We start from the raw sequence: 19691 nt of genomic DNA on the forward strand, positions 1-19691 counted from the left end.
GCCCTCCGAACAGCCGGCGACTGTGCCGACTGTCAGTTCAATATTTACCTTTGCTGGCTCCAGCGGGGGCGCTGTGGCGACTTTCGGCACGGAAATAGACGGAAATACCCGATCTCCGTCGGGTCCGCTCTACTGCGCAGGCGCCGGAAACTTGCGCCTGCGCAGTAGAGCAGACCCGACGGCGATCGGGTATTTCCGCCTACTTCGGCGCCGAGAGGCATCAGAGCGCCTGCGCAGGAGCCAGGAAGGTAAATAATGACGTCACCGCTGCCCGGACTGCACGGAGGGCTACAGCGAGACCCCCGAGGGACGCAGGACGGCGTGGGAAGCCTCATTAGGATCCTGAGGCTTCCCCCACCCGAGGTGAGTACCCCCCAGGGGCCGTTTTGGCGTTACAGTTCCTCTTTAAGGAGGAAGTGTTTGTAATCACGTGACTCACGTGGAGCGCATCGTGGGAGGCGCTGAGGGACGGACGAATAAGACGTCAGACAGGTAAGATTGACGCCCATTCCGCACAGGTTTACTGGGAGATATCCGGCTAGCAACTCTCTGGGTAGTTCCCGAATCCGTACTTGAGCAGCCCTACTTCGGATACATGGAATGTTTTTTTGTTTTTTTTTCTTTTCTTTTTTTTTTTTAAGCGTGGTGTCTAAACTTTTGTTTTTTACATCTGCTTTAGGTAAAATGGAAGAAATCCGATGTCCGGTTCGATGATCGATTTGACAAGTACCTTGACCCTTCATTTTTCCAGCACAGAGTAAGCGTCTGTAGAGTGACAGTAATATTATTTGCTGTATGTAATCACATATCACTTGCTTATTCCCTCTTTGGCTCCTTGCACACGCTAGATGAAACTCGTTTCATCTAATGACCGCCTCTGAATGTGACCCAATGTTTGCCGCCAATTATTTCTAGGAATATCGAAGTTGATTACAATAGTTTGTGTATTTGCTTTATTTTCCAGATTCACTGGTTTTCAATCTTCAATTCTTTCATGATGGTTATATTTTTGGTGGGATTGGTTTCAATGATTCTTATGAGAACCTTAAGAAAAGATTATGCCCGCTATAGCAAGGAGGAGGAGATGGATGATATGGTAAGACTATGTTCTGATCTGTATACTCTTATGTTTTATTTATATAGAGCCAACATCTTCTGTAGCACTGAACATGGTACTAAACAAATATTTGGACACGCACACACATTCAGGACACTGTACGATCATGACATCCAGCAATACAAGTACAAATACATTAATACGTGTTTTGAGACCACTAAAATTGGTACACGTTCATATGATAAATTACAGCAAAATTAGAATTAATAGGAGGAGGTCCCTGCCCTTGCACGCTTAAAATCTAGAGGAGTGGTATGGAAACAATAGGGAAGGGAGACATAGGAGTTAGCAGATGAAGCCGTGCGCCTCATTACGACCTGTGCTTTCAAATGGCCTCATCTGCCATATTCAGTCATGTGACACAGGAGAGATTAGATTACAATTTGTGATTAGACACAAAAGAGGCTAAACTCATGCTGGATACACACCATGCATTTCCGTGTTCGATGCGTCCGTCGATACGCATCGATTCGATTATTTCCGACATGTCCGATTCAAGCTTCGATGGATCGTTAGGTCGATTTGCCATACTTTACATGGCAACCGACCTAAAAATCATCGAAATGCGTTCGGAAATACTCAGAAATAATCGAATCGACACGTATCGTCGGACGCATTCGACGCGGAAACTCATGGTGTGTATCCAGCATCACTCTTATTTCTTCAATCCTGTGCAACAGTTCAGGTCGACTTTAATCTGGATTATTTGGAACCATCATTCCAAAGTAAAAGTGTTCACATATATACTGTAGGTAGTACCCAACTTTCAGACACCCTATTTACAAATTACCTGATTTACGATTGACCTGCCGCTATGAACGGCCTGAAAATGTAAAATAAAAAAATCTTAATTGTGTAGTAACAAGTAAAAAAAAATTCCCAAAGGGACCTTGCAGTTTTGAGAAAATCAATTTTGAAAAATTAAAAAAAAATGCAATTTTGCTGCAGTACACTTTACTACATTAGAATCCCTTTATAGTAAACTCTAAGGGACCAGGGAAAGTAATTAACTATATAAGAAGTTTACTATCAGAAGTGGTCATACATTGTATATTTATACAGACGCATTTGCCGACTGAGGACCGAATGTACTATATAAGAGTTTACTATAACAAGATTCTACTGTAATAAAGTGCGTTGTGCAGAGGTGGCACAGGGTGCCAGAGGTGACACAGGGATGGGGTTTACAGAGGTGGCTCAGAGAGGGACACTGAAGACACAGGGAAACAGAGGGATACACTGGAGGCACGGGGGGCATAGAGGACCAGAGATGGCACAACGGCTTGATTTACGGACAGATTCCGGTTAGGAACGAACTTGCAGTCTCTTATCTTGTTCGTTAACAGAGTACTACCTGTATCTTAAAAACTCACTTTCGCCAGCCTTGGTACTGGTAAATCTGCTGGTGCTTGCTTGATACTAATTTGAATGGCTCAGCCGTTATATGCACTTTGTCATTTTGTTCTAAGTGTTAATTTTGTCCTTTTCCAATCTAGGATCGTGATCTGGGTGATGAATATGGTTGGAAGCAGGTCCATGGAGATGTATTCAGACCGTCCAGTCACCCACTCATCTTTTCATCACTCATCGGTTCAGGATGTCAGATCTTTGCGGTTTCTCTTATTGTAATTATTGTAGCCATGATTGAAGATTTATACACAGAGTGAGTATGAACATTGCTTCACTTTCACCAGTTTTGATAGCCGATTGCTTTCAATCAAGTTTAGTAGAATGAAATCCCTCAAACTGCACATGTAAAAATAAAGTTTGCACATATAAGCGTAGCAGTTTGTTTAGTAATGACCAAATGCATGATTTATGCTGGGGATCCACAGAGCTGATCAATTATATGCAATTATTCCTGCTTTGCGTGCAGATAGATTGTAAACCAAACGCAACACTTACCATGGTTCACTCAGTTTTACTTTGCATACGTTTTACATTTAAGCCCATACATTAGAATTTGCCCTTTTATGTCCTCTGCTAATCCAATGCTTTACCTTTCCACACCTATTGAATTGGTCCCTGCTTGAAAAAGTCTGGATATAGAAAGCTGTGGATAATTGCTGTAGCAACCTGTGTAAACAGCATTCCCAAGTTCTGTACCCAAGCACAGGGCTTCAGTGGCTAAAAAAAAAGGTTTTAGTAGTGTTTTATTCGTATGATTGTTAGAATGTCTTAAAGGATACCTTGGTCTTTAACCACTTGATGACCCTAGGCTTACTCCCCCACCCCCTCCCCGAGTGACCAGGCTATTTTTTACAATTCAGGCCACTGCAGCTTTAAGGGCTCGCTGCAGGGCCGTACAACTCGGCACACAAGTGATTTCCATCCCCGACCGACAATAAACTACCCCCGACCATCACCCCCCCCCCCCGCTTTTTTTTTGCTCACCAACAGAGCTTTCTGTTTGGTGGGCTCTGATCACCATTGGGATGTTTAATTATTTAATTTGGTTTTGTTTGTTTTTTTAATAAATTTGGCTTTTTTTTTTTTTTTATTTACTTTTATTAAGACCCTTCCTCCCTCCCCCCCACCAGCCAATTCCAGCGATCAGCTCTCATAGACATCAACCTAAGAGAGCCAATCGCTCTGTGAACCTCCACAGGGGACAGCCGAGTGACCCTCAGGATTTAATGGCAATTGGCATTACGCAGTCCTGGGAGAGCCGCTGCGTTCATGCCTATCGGCGTGACGTGGTCTTAAGGAGGTTGATAGAATCAGAAATTGATGCAGTGTGTGTGGGGGTGGGGGGGGTGTGCATAGGCTTACCACACCTTCCGTGGCCCGGCAACCTTATCCGTGCATCTGTAACCGGCCCCGTTCCAAAGCCCGGGTTTGCGCAGGTGCAGTATGTCCACCAGAGTAACACACACACACTATATTTTAAACTGACCATTAATTACCCTGTTATGGATTCTCACCCTCTTCAGCATTGGCAACAGCAAGTTGAGAAGTCAGATTTTTGCAATTTTATATTGAAGTTCACACTGTACTTCTCAAATCTGTTTTTAAAAGGTAATTTAAAAATCCATAATGTGCTCTAACTCTGTTATGTCTTTATTCCAGGAGAGGCTCCATGCTTAGTACTGCAATATTTGTGTATGCTGCAACATCACCAGTCAACGGTTACTTTGGGGGGAGTCTGTATGCCAGGCAAGGAGGTAAAGACTCTTTGTATGCTGTGTTGCTTGTGCATTCATTCTGTAGACAACAACTCAAACACCATAAGACACTTCCTTACTGCCATTACATACTGTATGTACGTAAAATCTTGCATCGTCACAAGCTGATCTTACTGCTGCGTAGTAAATTTCAGTTCCATATATTTTGTATGTAATCAGAGGTAGGATTACAGCCCCTTAGCTCATACATCACTGGGGAGGTAGATGTTTTTTGATCAGTAATATCATTATAGGTTTTATTCAAAACGAAATGGATAAGCAACATTCTTTAACCCCATTCATGCACATGATCAAAGTCTGCTGAGGCGGCATATGACTGCTGCCACAGCCGATCATCTGGCGTGTGTTCAGTGGTCCCCAATAAGCGACCCCCGCTTTGCCAGCAATCTGCCCAGCAGATCAACTGAGCCAAGCGACGACCGATTACTTTGTCCTCGCACTTGCCCTGCCTGCTGCGTGACGTCATGTCTACCCCACTCCATCATCCCTCCACCACCCCGCATTAAAACAGAATGTGTAGTTAGACTACATCATTGGCTGCCTTTTATTTTCTATTTGAATTGCTAATTAGGCTTCCTGCCCTGCATCATTATAGTATACCATCCTTAACCTGAATATTAATAAGCTATATATAATATCTGAAGTAAAGTAAATCTGAAAGAAAACCGCTAAGCGCACAGAAGAAATACATACACAGATATTAAAAAAAATTTAAACCCGTAGAAAATACTTTTTATAAATTAAGAATAAAAAAATGTAATTCTACAAAACTGCAATTTCTGGTTGGGTAAAAATCAGGACACCCTCACATTTATTCCTACATAAAAGTGCTCGAATCACTTAAGTGCATCAGGTGCATGTGATTAGAACATCGTTACTCAGCATTTTCAAGGAGGTTGACCCTATTTAAACCTCAGACATTTAAGCCTGGTACACACCTTTTAATTTTGACTGGCCAATTTCATTACCTCCATGTAGTATGAGGGTTAACATAATTTGAATGCTATGAGCAGATTGTTAGGTAAGGTCTCATACTACATGGAATTGGAAAGATTGGCAAGTGATTGGCCTATCAAAATTGAAGATGTGTAACCAGGCTTTAGTATGGTGTTCTCCTGACTGTAGAGATGAGAGTAAACACCATGGGGAGTTGAAAAGAGCTGTTGAAGGCCTTTAGAAAGAAGATTGCAGCTTATAAGTCTAGTAAGATCTTGAAAGAATTTGAAAGCATTTGACTCTCCATCATAGAAACAAGCATAAATTCTACCGTGTATCAGAGGGTGCTTGAGATATGAGACGATCTGTAAGGAAAATTAAGGCTTAAGTGGAATGGAACCCTGCAACACGACAGTAACCCAAAACATACTAGTAAATCCATCAAGGACTGGTTGGAAACAAAGAAATTGGAGAGTCCTATAGTGGCCAAATCAAAGCCCAGATCTTTGTCCCATATGGATGGTGTGGCATGAAACAGGCTGTGCATGCAAGAAACCCCTCAAACATCTCGCAGCTGAATGAATTCTGTATTGAGGAGTGGGGCAAACTTTCCACAGACCAATGTCAGGGATGGGTAGATGGCTACAAGAAGCCTCCGACTGCCGTTATTTCAGCTAAAGTGGGTTAATGCTAGCTATTAGGGGGTACTGTATCTTAAAGAGAACCCGAGGTGGGATTTAATTATGTTAGTGGGGCACAGAGGCTGGTTGTGCACACTATCACCAGCCTCTGTTGCCCCATGGTGTGCCTCCAGGACCCCCCTGCGCACCGCTATACCCCCCGAAGTGCTAGCGACACACAGCGTGTCGCCAGCACAATGTTTACCTATGCCATGTCAGTCAGCGCCGCTCCCCCGCCTCCTCCGTATCGGCGCTACCCGCCCGTGTCACTTCCCTCCAATCAGCGGGAGGGAAGGAAGGGACGCAGGCGGGTAGCGCCGATGCAGAGGAGGCGCGGGAGCGGCGCTAACAGACAGCGCATAGGTAAACATTGTGCTGGCGACATTACTCCTTTTTGTTATCTTTTGTTTAATGAGTAAATCCATGTGTTTTTTCTTTTGTTTATTTTGTTTACCTGCAATTAAATCACATTTTCCAGAGAAATAAAAACCAGATTAGACATCGATATGCCAACATTTCTTAATAAAGGACTAAATATTTAATCAGGCAGAGTACACATAGGTGGCACTATGCTTATCAAGTTGCCAAAAGGTTGCAGGTGACTATTTTTATTGCAGCATATGGTCAGTGCTGTTTATGTGCTTTTTATGGCATGCAGGTAGAAGTATGCTTTCTGGCTGTTGCATTATGGTTCCAAACACTGGATGAACTGGCGGGCAAATGCAATCAGGGCTTGATTGTCCAGTTTCATATTTTAGATAGGATGCTGTGCTATACTGCCATATTCTATTCTTCTCTCATCCCACTAGTGTGCACTAGAGCTTCAACAAATGTAAATTAACCAATATGTTCTCGCTTATAACATGAACATCTATGAGGCTAATGAATCGCAGTATATTGTGTGAATAGCACCTGCTCTTCATTCATTTCAGGTCGCCGGTGGATAAAGCAAATGTTCATTGGAGCTTTCCTAATCCCTGCAATGGTGTGTGGGACTGCATTCTTCATCAACTTCATTGCCATTTATTATCATGCCTCCAGAGCAATTCCATTTGGAACAATGGTAAGGATATAGGTCAATACATTTTTTTTTTCTTTATCTCCGGTGTTAACAATGCATTGTAGATCTGGACTAGTTCACACTAGTGGCGCTTTTGGGGATCAGCAAAGAATTTGTACAGTGGAACGTTATGAAAGTGATCCCAGTGCAGCGGTGCCATTTGTAGTACACCCTAATCGCGCTGCATGCAGCATTTTTAGGCCTCCTTTCCACGAACTGTTGAGCTGTGTGCTCAGCAAGCAGTTACCAGGCAGCAGTAAGGAGGTATCATGTAGCAAGGAACAGTTACCAGGCACCAGTGAGAAGTTGTGAGAGTTTGAGAGGCATTTCACTGCCTATCAACAGTTCTTGGAAAGAAGGCCTCAGAGTGATTGCGCTTTTGTAGGAATGCTGAAAAATCACTAATTCCTTCAAAATCGCTTGAAAAATCGCAATCGCTAAGGTTGCTATGTGAACCTGAAGTCAGGTTGTACTGTGTGAAAGGTCACACTTAAAATCTGCTTCTGCTTGGATATATATATATATATATATATATATATATATATATATATATATATATATATATATATATATATATATATATATATATATATATATATATATATATAATATATATATTATAGTTTCTGATTGCCCACAGACTCCTTGGCCTGTGATTAGCACAGCGAGTTGACTTGGCCTTGAACATTTGTTCTCTGGAATCACGCCGCATGATGCAACACACATGTCACTACATTGGCTCTCTTCGAACCCCCAGGAGAATATATCCGTGCTATGCAAATCATTTTGAGCAGGCTATGCAAATTTGTTAAGGAGGTTACCTAATTTGTAGGCTTAAAATTCTATGAAATTTAAGTCTACATCTTTAGAGACACTGAAATGAGTCTCCCTTTTTACTGGACTGGTACTTTCATTTCGGTCATATTAGTTTAATTTTTAAGTGTTTTTAAAATAACTAAAAATCGGCCTCTGACTTAAGGTGCCCATACATGGTACAATTTTTCATTTTTTTTATTTCGTTACATCGAATATAAAGATTTTGCCAACATGTCTGAAGGATTTTTACAGAAAAAAATGGGATAATCGTTTGTTGTTTTTTTTTTTATTAAAAAAAATTATTTTCAACTTTCATTCTATCGTTTTGGTCATAAAAGCGAATGTTGTTGTTGTATCGTGTATGGGTACTATTATAATGCAGAGCACTTATTCTATTTTTACCTAAAATACAATCTTATCTCTGACTCTGGTGGTAACTTTATAAAAAAAAAAAAAAAATCCAAAAGCAGATTATGCATAAATTTCCATTGATTACAGATGTTATCTTTGCTTCAACAGGTATGTGACTTAGTAGTGAGGCAATGTGACTTGTATGAGCAGATGGGCTGGCTTCACAGCACATTATTCAAGCAGATACCAGCAAGGGCTGAAGATTATACTTATACATATTGGAAATGAAGTGCATGTATCTTATGCTGGGAATTAGAGATGTAGCGAACGGTTCCAGGCAAACTTAGGGGGTTCGATTCGCCCCATAATGCACTATGAGGGTCAACTTTGACCCTCTGCATCACAATCAGCATGCACATTGTAGACATTCAGGCTACACTAAGCCCTGGAGCCCCACCACCCCCTTATATAAGGCAGGGTCGGCGGCCATTATACTCACTCGTGTGCCTGCTAGAGAGAGGAAAGGGACAGCTGCTGCAGACTTTTTCTCCTAGGGACAGATGTTAGGTTCTAGGCTGCTTTGCTTGCTCCTGACTGATTATTATTGCTTTTAAAGCACCCATCAACAGCAACAGCTCTTTTCAGAGCTCATCCTGTACATATTTTTTTTTTCTGTGTGTCAAACTGACACTTTTGTTGCATGCACAGCCTTGCTAATTGATAGTGTGTGTGCCACTGCCAGCAGCCCAGCACATTCAGTGACTACCTGTGTGTGACAGGGAGCTGCACATTGTACTACCCAGTACTGCATATACCCCAGTACCTGTTGTGTTTACTTAACCCACCTCGTCATCACTGCATATACCTAGCTTTGTGTTGAGTGAACCCAGCTCACTGCATCTAACTACTTGTTGTGTTGAGTGAGAACCCACCTCACTGCATCTTAAGTACCTTTACTGTTCAGTGAACCCAGCTCACTGCATCTTACTACCTGTTGTGTTGAGTGAGAACCCACCTCACTGCATCTTAAGTACCTTTACTGTTCAGTGAACCCAGCTCACTGTATATACCTAGCATCCCCCTGAGATGGACAAAATGGACAAACCAGGTAGAGGAAGAGGTAGAGGCAGACCCAGAGGAAGGCCACCAGGCACCGGCAGGTATGTGGCTGTGCGAGGTGGTGTTGCTGTGATTTCGTGTGGACCTGGCCCAAAATACAGTGCTCAGAAGAAGGCACGTGCCATCACTTCCCAAAATCGTGAGGAGGTGCTTGAGTATTTAACACAGAACACCTCATCTCCCGCAGCCACCAGCGCTACAACAAGCACCACATCCGCTGCATTTGACACTTCGCAGGAGTTATTTGGTGGTGGTGGTGAAATCACTGATTCCCAGCCACTACTGCAACAACAACAAGAAGGCGCAGGTACACCACCTCATACGTCTGAGTTAGGTGGCGATAGTATGGAGGAGGGGGATGATGAACCACCCGAAGTTGGTGCAGTTGAGGAGGTGTCTGAGGAAAGCACAGCTGGCCAGGAGGATTATGATGACGATTATACGGATACCACATATGTTCCCGGTAGAGGAGATGACAAGGGGGACAGTTCAGAGGAGGAGTCAGAGAGGAGTAGGAGGAGACGACTCCATGATAGAAGCAGAGGGAGCTCGTCCTCAGAAACAGCTGGGGGCAGTGTCCGGCGCCATGTATCGCCAGCTATGGCCAGCCAGCCAACATGCCCTTCAACGTCAGCTGCTGATGCCACCGTAGCACCATCACCCCAGGGGTGCTCAGCGGTTTGGAAATTTTTTTTACGTCTGTGTCTCAGATCGGAGCAAAGCCATCTGTTGTCTCTGCCAGCAAAAATTGAGCCGTGGAAAGGCCAACTCTCACGTAGGGACAAGTGCCTTACGAAGGCACCTGGAGAGAAGGCACAAACAGCTATGGCAAGAACACCTGAGGAAAAGCAGCACCCCTCAAGACAAGCCACCCTCCTTCTCTTCCTCCTTCAGGTGTATCGTCTTCATCCACTTTCTCCCTTGCACCTTCACAGCCACCCTCCTCCACACCGCCTCTTCCCTTGAGCGGTTCCTTCTCCTCTGCCCACAGCAGTACCCAGCTGTCCGTGAAGGAAGTATTTGAGCGGAAGAAGCAAATGTCTGCCAGTCACCCTCTTGCCCGGCGTCTGACAGCTGGCGTGGCGGAACTATTAGCTTGCCAGCTATTACCATACAAGCTGGTGGAGTCGGAGGCTTTCCGTAAGTTTGTGGCCATTGGTACACCGCAGTGGAAGATACCAGGCCGCAATTATTTTTCACAAAAGGCCATACCCAAACTGTACCGTGCAGTTGAGAGGCAAGTGGTGTCATCTCTGGCACACAGCGGTGGGTTAAGGGTCCACCTGACCACGGATGCCTGGTCTGCCAAGCACGGGCAGGGCCACTACATTACATACACAGCCCATTGGGTCAACCTGGTGACCGATGGCAGCAAGCAGGGAGTACGTGGCTGCGCAGCGGACCGACTTGTCACACCTCCACGGCTTGCAGGCAGGCCTCCAGCCACCTCCTCTCCACCTGCTACCACCGCTTCGCTGTCGTCGTCCTCCTCCTCGGCTAGCGCCGCGATCTCCTCTCCAGCTACACAGCCCCAGCACCCCAGGGCCTATGCTGCATGCCAGGTACGACGGTGTCACGCAGTGTTAGACATGTCTTGCCTGAAAGCTGAGAGTCACACTGGAGCAGCTCTCCTGGCTGCTCTTAACAAACAGGTGGAGCAATGGCTGACCCCGCACAAGCTTGAGATCGGCAACGTGGTGTGTGACAACGGCAGCAATCTCATTGCTGCGTTGAATTTGGGAAATCTGACACACATACCCTGCATGGCACATGTGCTGAATCTGGTCGTGCAAAGATTTGTGTCCAAGTACCCAGGCTTAGAGGACGTCCTGAAGCAGGCCAGGAAGTTGTGTGGGCATTTCAGGCGCTCTTACAAGGCCATGGCACGCTTTGTGGACATTCAGCATAGAAACAACTTGCCGGTGAGACGCCTGATTTGCGATAGCCCGACTCGCTGGAATTCCACCCTGCTGATGTTCTCTTGCCTGCTAGACCAGGAGAAAGCCGTCACCCAGAAACTGTATCATTACAGTACAAGGACACAATCTGGGAGGATGGGGATGTTGTGGCCCAACAACTAGACACTGATGCGAAATGCATGCAGGGTCATGGAGCCCTTTGAGGAGGTGACCAATCTGGTGAGTCGCGATGAGGGCACCATCAGCGACTTGATCCCCTACGCCTACTTCCTGGAGCGTGCCGTGCGTAGAGTGGTGGATACAGCTGTGGAGGAGCGTGAACGAGAAGAGTTACGGCAGCAGGATTCGTGGGAGCCATTTACACCCGAACCCGATGTTCCCACAACACCTGTGGCAGCACAGAGGGAGGAGGAGGAGGAAGAAGAGGAGTCGTGTGGGGAAGGAGAGGAGTCAGACTCTGATGATGGTGGTGATGAGGAAGGTGTTTCTGTGGAGGAGGAAGAGGCGGAGGAAGAACAACAACCGCGGCAGCCGTCACAGGGGGCTTCTGCTGCTCCACGTTCCCGTGGTATTGTTCGTGGCTGGGGGGAGAAAGAGGAGTTGCATCCCGTCACTGAGGAAGAGCAAGAGGAGATGGAGAGTACGTCTGCATCCAGCTTTGTGCAGATGTCCTCTTTCATGTTGTCCAGCCTGTTGAGGGACCCCCGTATCAAAAAACTCAAGGCGAATGACCTGTACTGGGTGGCCACGCTACTAGACCCTCGGTACAGGCACGAAGTGGCGGACCTGTTAACAACTCAACACAAGGCGGAAAGGATGCAGCACTTGCAGAACAAGCTGTCTAATGCTTTACAATGCGTTTAAGGGTGATGTGGCTGCACAACGCAATCAAGGTACCACTGGCAGTAACCCTCCTCCTCTCAAGTCCACGCATGCAAGGACAGGACGCTCCAGCGATCTCAGGGTGATGTCTGACATGCCGACGTTCTTTAGTCCAACTCCTCGCCATAGTCCTTCCGGATCCACCCTCCACCAACGCCTGGACCGGCAGGTAGCCGACTACCTGGCCTTGAGTGTGGATGTAGACACTGCGAAAAGCGACGATGAACCCTTGGACTACTGGTTGCGCAGGCTTGACCTGTGTCCAGAGCTGTCCCAATTTGCCATACAACTTCTCTCTTGCCCTGCCGCAAGCGTCCTGTCAGAAAGGACCTTCAGTGCAGCTGGAGGCATAGTTACTGAGAAGAGAAGTCGCCTAAGTCACGACAGTGTTCAGTACCTGACCTTTATCAAAATGAATGAGGAATGGATCCCGGAGGGCTACTACACGACCGAAGACTAAGTCAGTCCCCACACACAGCATCTCTGCCTGCAGGCTGCTTGCTTTCTCCGCCACCACCAACAGGGTCCAGGACTCTAGGCGGATTCCTGAATTTTTAAGGCCGCTGCTAGCAGCGGCCGCTACACTAATTTTTCTGGTGCGTGTACATGCCTGCCTAATTTTTCTGGCTGCACTGCGGGTGGCTGCAACAAAAAAACAAAAGGCATGTACATGTGCCCATCCCCCTTCGTGATCATTACCTTGACGCGGTGAAGGGGCTTGCGTATCACAATGAAGCAATGACCGCCGGCTATTTGAGTGTCTCGGGTGGGGGTGGCACACAAAAGATAAGGTCGTTGCTTCATTGTGGTCAGACCAAATTTGATCAGCTGGACAGTCACTGTTGTTCTATCATTGAGCTACCACAGCCCGGCGACCATATGGGCTTAAAAAAACGCGCCACGGCCTACACTCTGGCCACGGTGCGCACCAGTCCAGCACGGTCGTCACTACGCAAACAGCTGTTTGCGGTGCGTTACACAGTGAGTTTGGTGTGTCAGTGTGAAGCAGAACTCTAATTACACTCCCTGATTGATGTATACCCATGCAAGATGTTTGAAAGCACGTTAGGCCTGCAATTTAGCATTCAATGTGATTTCTGCCCTTAAAACGCTGCTTTTCGTCAAATCCAGATTTTTCCCCGGGACTTTGGGCATCTATCCCACTCCGCCATGCCCCCATCACTTTTGTGGCTAGCATCATTTTTTTCTATTTTTCAAAGTTTGCCTCCCCATTGAAGTCTATTGCGGTTCGTGAACTTTTCCGCGAACCAAACCTTCTGCGAAGGTTTGCGAATCGAATATCGGAGGTTCGCGACATCTCTACTGGGAATACACAGCTCCATTCAGAGCTGATTAGGTGGTTAGATCATTTCTGACATGTCTGATCGTTTTGCTGCTCGATTTTATCATTGAAGTGAATTGAAAAAAAGATAAGAAAACCGAGCTGAAGATAAGAGAATTGGTCGGGCACAGAATCGAGCGCCAGAATCGACCCGTGCATTCCCAGCATATTAGTGGACCTGAACTCAGAACTTCCTTTCAGCTCTAAAATATAAGCAACAGCATTATAACCTTTAAAGAAAAAATTTTGTTACTGCTTACGGAACTCCTACAATAAATCTGCAGTGTTTCCATTTCCTGGTTTCATGGAAACAGACCAAGGGTTAACATCCAGTGTTTTCATATTAGCTGTGTCCGCCGACTTTCTGTGTTGACACAGCAGAGAGATCAAATTAAACTTGTGATTTCTTGAAGATGAGGGGAATTAGACAGGCTCTTCTATCTAAAAACACAGTGTTTTCCTTGTGTACTGTGTTTTTGAACCTGGATGATTCCACGTATTGGTTATCCTAGAAGAAAAGCAATAAGCTTTCAGCTATGAAGCCTTTGTTGCACTGAATCCTGCATCCGTAGTTGGACAAAGGCTTTATAGCTGAAAGCTTACAGCTTTGCTTCTAAATTAGCCAATAAATGGTATCATCCTGATTCAAAACGTCTTGCATTTACTGATGGCTAACACGGTACAACACTACTGCTTCTACCTTTATGTCCTGTGCAAGAGTTCAGGTCCACTTTAAACATGGTGTTAAATAATTCATTCAAGTACTTTGTCCTTGTTTTAAATTATTTTAAATATACTTAATTAAAAGTATAATCATACCTAAATGCATGCGTAATAAAGAAGCCCTGAAGTACTTAAATCACCCTGATGGATCATTCGTTTTTCAAGCTGATTTAGTGACAGTTAGATTTTGGCAGCATCAGAATGGATTGACGCAACTGTAAAGCAAATCAGAGAAGACACTCCTAAACTTGTCATGGATAAGAGGGCTGTGGAGTTGGGACAAAAATCTTCCGACTCCTCAGTTTATGAAACCACGACTCCAACTCCGGGTGCCCAAAATGGCTCTGACTCCTCGACTCCGACTCCTTAGTCTAATACTTAACAGGGCTGTTGATTTTGTACAAAAATCATCCGACTCCAACTCCGGGTGCCCAAAATTGCCCCAACTCCGACTCCACAGCCCTGATGGATAACACAAAAAGTCAAAAAAATGTTTTAATGTATGTAGAGTTCATTTTAGGATTAGTGGTAGACTAGTGTATTGGTGAAGATTTGTGTTTTCCAGATAAAATAAGTGTCCCTTTTGTAAAGGATCAATAAGGATGTGATGTTTTTTCTTAGTGCAACTGTGCCGTTGCCTTAAAGGACTTACGAGGCCAACTACGTGAAAAAAGTTAATTACCTGCCTCTAAGTTTCAGGCACGGAGGACGCCGTCCGCGCCCTCCGTGCAGCGCCGCCGGGTCCCCCGCTCATTATCCCCCCCGGGCCGGCTCCCGACCCCACGGCCCGGGTCGGGCTCTCCTTCCCCTCCAAAGATGGCCGCTTCCTCTGGCCGCGGCTGCGCAGTCCGCCTGGCCGCGAATGCGGCTGCGCAGCTCTAGGGCCAACTCCTCCGATCCACGCTACGTAGCGTGGAACGGAAGGGTTGGCCCTAGAGCTGCGCAGCCGCATTCGCAGCCAGGCGGACTGCGCAGCCGCGGCCAGAGGAAGCGGCCATCTTTGGAGGGGAAGGAGAGCCCGACCCGGGCCGTGGGGTCGGGAGCCGGCCCGGGGGGGATAATGAGCGGGGGACCCGGCGGCGCTGCACGGAGGGCGCGGACGGCGTCCTCCGTGCCTGAAACTTAGAGGCAGGTAATTAACTTTTTTCACGTAGTTGGCCTCGTAAGTCCTTTAAAGAGAACCCGAGATGGGTTTGAAGAATATTATCTGCATACAGAGGCTGGATCTGCCTATACAGCCCAGCCTCTGTTGCTATCCCAAACCCCCCCTAAGGTCCCCCTGCACTCTGCAATCCCTCATAAATCACAGCCACGCTGCTGACAAACAGCTTGTCAGCTGGCTGTGTTTATCTCTATAGTGACAGTCTGCTGCTCTCCCCGCCTCCTGCAGAACTCCAGTCCCCGCCTGCATCCCTTCCCTCCCTGCTGATTGGAGGGAAGGGACGGGGGCAGGGACCGGAGCTATGCAGGAGGCGGGGGAGCAGCTGAGAGTGACACTACAGATGTAAACACAACCTCACAGTAAGGCTGTGATTTATGAGGGATTGCAGGGGGACCTTAGTGGGGTTTGGGATAGCAACAGAAGCTGGGCTGTATAGGCAGATCCAGCCTCTGTATGCAGATAACATTCTTTAAACACACCTCGGGTTCTCTTTAAATGGTGCCACTTTGCTTCTTTTTTTGCGGCAGCTTTTTTCTAATTCAGATTGACCCTAACAAACATGGGCAGCATAAGCTTACCTGCTTTTATAAAACCTAATCATTTGGATATAACCCTGGTCTCAGCAGCAGCAACATGCCTCTAATGTAGGTACAGGCCAGCACTGTGAAATGGAACACCTGATGTCCACAACACTCATTCTGGGTCAGTGACTCCAAATATTAAAGCAGGAAAAAAGCTTAAATAAAAATCATATTAAAATGAAGAATGCCCTTAAAATATATATATATATAATCAGCTTTATACGATAAAGTATCATTCAAGCCTTACTTTTAAGCCTTGCTTTCTCAAGCTCCTTAGTAACATAAGCCAAGAATGTGCCGGTTGTCTTTTCTGTGGCAGTTTTTTTTCTTTCTATGCCTTCAGCCTGCAAGATAACAGACTACCGAGTCCACCTAAGACTGTTTTAATTTATGATCTGCATCTTAGTCAGTCATTGGCATCAATAAGAAAGTTGCATCTATTACTGTCCTCCGGCAAGAGACCTTTTTTTGCCGCCGGGTAATGCCACTGCATGTCGTACAGTATGTGACAAGCATGATGTTACCAGTCGCTGCCATTCAGCTGCATGTAATTGCAGCCAAATGCGCTTGCAGTTGGGAGGAAGACTTGCCTGACAAGCGAGCAGTTCAGCCGTCTATGGGAAAGAGGTCACAATTTATAGGTCTTGCTCTGTGTAAGGCTGCAATGTTGTATTTTGAATAGGAATAACTGTAACCTGGTATTGCCACTAGGTGGCACTGGTGAGCAATGTTTATAGCATCTCATGTGCAATTTGTCACTGATCCTTTCTATTAGGCTGTGTTCCGTTTTGTACAGCAGGCTTTAGACATTTTGAAAGTTGATTGATTCATTCCTTAATAACCCTTAGGCAGTATTCCATTTTTTTCATTAATTGTTAATTTTTATGATGCCTGTGTATGAATGTAATGACGTCGCACGCACGCACGCACGCACGCACGCACACACACACACACCATAGAGGCTTAGGTGTTCACCATCTGCCCTGCAGTTCTGGGGTTCTGGGATCAGTTTCCACAAAGCACAGCAGCTCACTGAAATATACATACTCTGTAGATAGAAAGAACAGCAAGGAAACTGGCATTTTTCAAAATGAAATTGAGACAAAAGCCGCAATATTTCTGAATTTGGGTGCCCTTTAGGCTGAGTTTATGTTTGTTGTGTTTTTAAAGGGACCCTGAAGTGAGATGTAAAGGGATGCCACCCTACTACTTAAGCGATACCCGTTGCCTGGCAGCCCTGCTGGTTTATTTGGCTGCCGTAGTGTCTGAATCACACCAGAAACAAGCATGCAGCTAATCTTGTTAGGTTTAACAATGTCAGAAACGCCTGGTCTGCATATGCTTGTTTAGGGTCTATGGCTAAACGTGTTAGAGGTAGAGGATCAGCAGGATAGCTGCCAGGCAACTGTATTGCTTAAAAGGAAACAAATATGGCTGCCTCCTTATACCTCTTGCTTCAGTTGCTCTTTTTTGTAAAGTCCTCAGTGTTCTCATGTGATATCCCTAGTCATGGCTGTGTACCAGTACACACCAGTGGTGACCCAGGGAGTTATGGTTGATGGACTCCCAAGTACATTTTGAGTGATGTGTGTAGACACTTTCCAGCAGGAGAAGCATGGTTTATCACACTTAAAGAGAAACTCGGACCAAGAATTGAACTTTATCCCAATCAATAGCTGATTTCCCCTTTTGCATGAGAAATCTATTTCTTTTCACAAACCGACCATCAGGGGGCGCTGTATGGCTGATATTGTGGTGAAACCCCTCCCACAAGAAACTCTGAGAACCGTGGTACTCCTGGCAGTTTCCTGTCTGTGAACCCTGTTGCATTGTGGGAAATAGCGGTTTACAGCTGTTTCCAACTGCCAAAAAAGCTAGCAGCAGCTACATCACCTGCCAGCAGTAAAAATGTCACCATGTAATGTCTGAATGTAAATTAGGGATTTAAAAGATTTTACAATGGGCAAACACTGACTAAATCATTTATACATAATTATTGTAAAATGAAGCATTACTTTATTACATTATTTTCACAGGAGTTCCTCTTTAAACACAGTTGTCGAAAAATGCTTAGATAAACGCATACAAGTGTTGTATGCACTTTTTGGAGTAAAATAAAATTCCAAATCTGGCTTTGAGGTAGTTACCTTCCAGGGGTTTTAGATTCCCTTAACACTAAAGCTGGCCAAGCACTTATAGATTGCCACCCGATGTGGCAAAATGATCGATTCGTCTCGGATGTTGATTTTCCAGCAGGGGATCTATTGAAAATAGATCGAGCAGCAGGGTTGCACTGTCCTATGCTGTACAATGCTAGGCTCCTGCTCTGCTCCCAATTGACCTAGATCATCAGTCAAAATCGGCTGAAAATCGATCGGACATTTAAGGGGATCCATTTGTTCAATCTGAAGGGAATCGAAAATAAAAATGTATGGATACCTTTTAGGTTAAGTGACTTCCACCCACATTTGTTCTTCCGTATAACATTATAATGGTTTGTGTGTGTACGTCAGTGGTTAGGAAATGAGGTTGTAAGGAGGTCAAAGCAGAGATTAAAAGTAAGAATATGGAAATATAAACCCAAAGCTGTATCACTGAATAACAGTGCTTTAGGCTGTTTTCTCCATATGCACATAATTAGCTGTAGGATTTTTTTATCTTGTGTATAATACCAGCAGAAATCCCTCATCCTGTTACAGGAACTCCTGACATGTGCTGAACATGCGTTTTGCCAATATTTCATTCCTTGGTAGTAATCTGATTCACGCTTCAGGAATGCTGACAGCAGGACATTCCACCTGCATTAAAGATTACTTTTTGGTTCTGTGACTCCGCTTAATCCCTCCCTTCATTTCTGCACCATCTTTTATTCTGCATGCTTACTGGGGTCACCCAAGGATTTGCCTTTTTTAAGAAAGGCATAAGTAAGGCCCCGCATTTACCATGTTTGGATGTTGGCCAAGGTAATTGTGCGCTGCTACTCTGCTTACAAATGAAGCCTGCTCTAACTTGTCAGATACAGTTCATGCTCCAAACATGGTGTTTGAACTTAAACGCCATGAACGGAAATAACTTTTCTGTTAAGATCTTTTTTTTTTGCTGGATTTGATTTTACTCCTTAGATATTATTCTTGTGATTTTAATAGATAATTCATGGGTTCTTTTGCCAACAATATTCTGGTGTGTAAGCATCAAGCATTTTGAGCAATGTTTGACAGCTTCACTGGGCAGCTTCTACAGGCCACATTGAAGGATAGCTTGGAGGGGTCACAAGTTATTTTGGCCAAGTTCATTTTTCTGTTGTCTTGGTACCCTAATCACTTAATGTATTGAGGCATTTACGGCCACTAAATTTGAAGTGAAAAAATCTCTGCATGCTGCCTTCTTTACACCTCCTACAGATAATTGCTGTATTGCCTGAAGACACAGGTATTTCTGAGCACCAGTGTCCATGATTTCCCAGCAGTTAATAGTTTGGACAGGAATGCAGCATCAACATGCATTCATATATGGTATGGTATCAAGTGCTTCTCCATGCAGTAGGAATTGTTGTAGAAGAATTGATCATTCTCTAGACTAGTGTTTCTCAAACTTGTCCTTGTGACTCTCCAACAGTGCATGTTTTGCAGGCAACCTCACCTATGCACATGTGGGGCAATTAGTGGCTCAGCTACATGGAATCCACCCAGCTGAAGCACTAATTACCCCACCTGTGCATAGGTAAGGCTGCCTGTAAAACATGCACCTTTGGGGAGTCACAAGGACAGGTTTAAGAAACTATGCATTGCAGTGGCTTTCTCTGTGGCAGGAATGCTTAA

General features: G+C 45.1%; 1 protein-coding gene across 1 annotated transcript in view; it reads left to right on the plus strand.

Annotated features, from left to right (window-relative positions):
• TM9SF3 (transmembrane 9 superfamily member 3) overlaps positions 1-19691 on the plus strand; it is a 65576-nt gene that overhangs the window by 33958 nt on the left and 11927 nt on the right. The window contains exons 5-9 of the mRNA XM_068257565.1: positions 680-757; positions 965-1096; positions 2614-2780; positions 4187-4281; positions 6851-6981. Of these exons, the coding sequence (XP_068113666.1) occupies positions 680-757; positions 965-1096; positions 2614-2780; positions 4187-4281; positions 6851-6981 (603 nt within the window). The remainder of the gene's footprint in view (positions 1-679; positions 758-964; positions 1097-2613; positions 2781-4186; positions 4282-6850; positions 6982-19691) is intronic.

Source organism: Hyperolius riggenbachi, chromosome 10 (assembly GCF_040937935.1).
Source record: "Hyperolius riggenbachi isolate aHypRig1 chromosome 10, aHypRig1.pri, whole genome shotgun sequence".
Taxonomy (NCBI): domain Eukaryota; kingdom Metazoa; phylum Chordata; class Amphibia; order Anura; family Hyperoliidae; genus Hyperolius; species Hyperolius riggenbachi.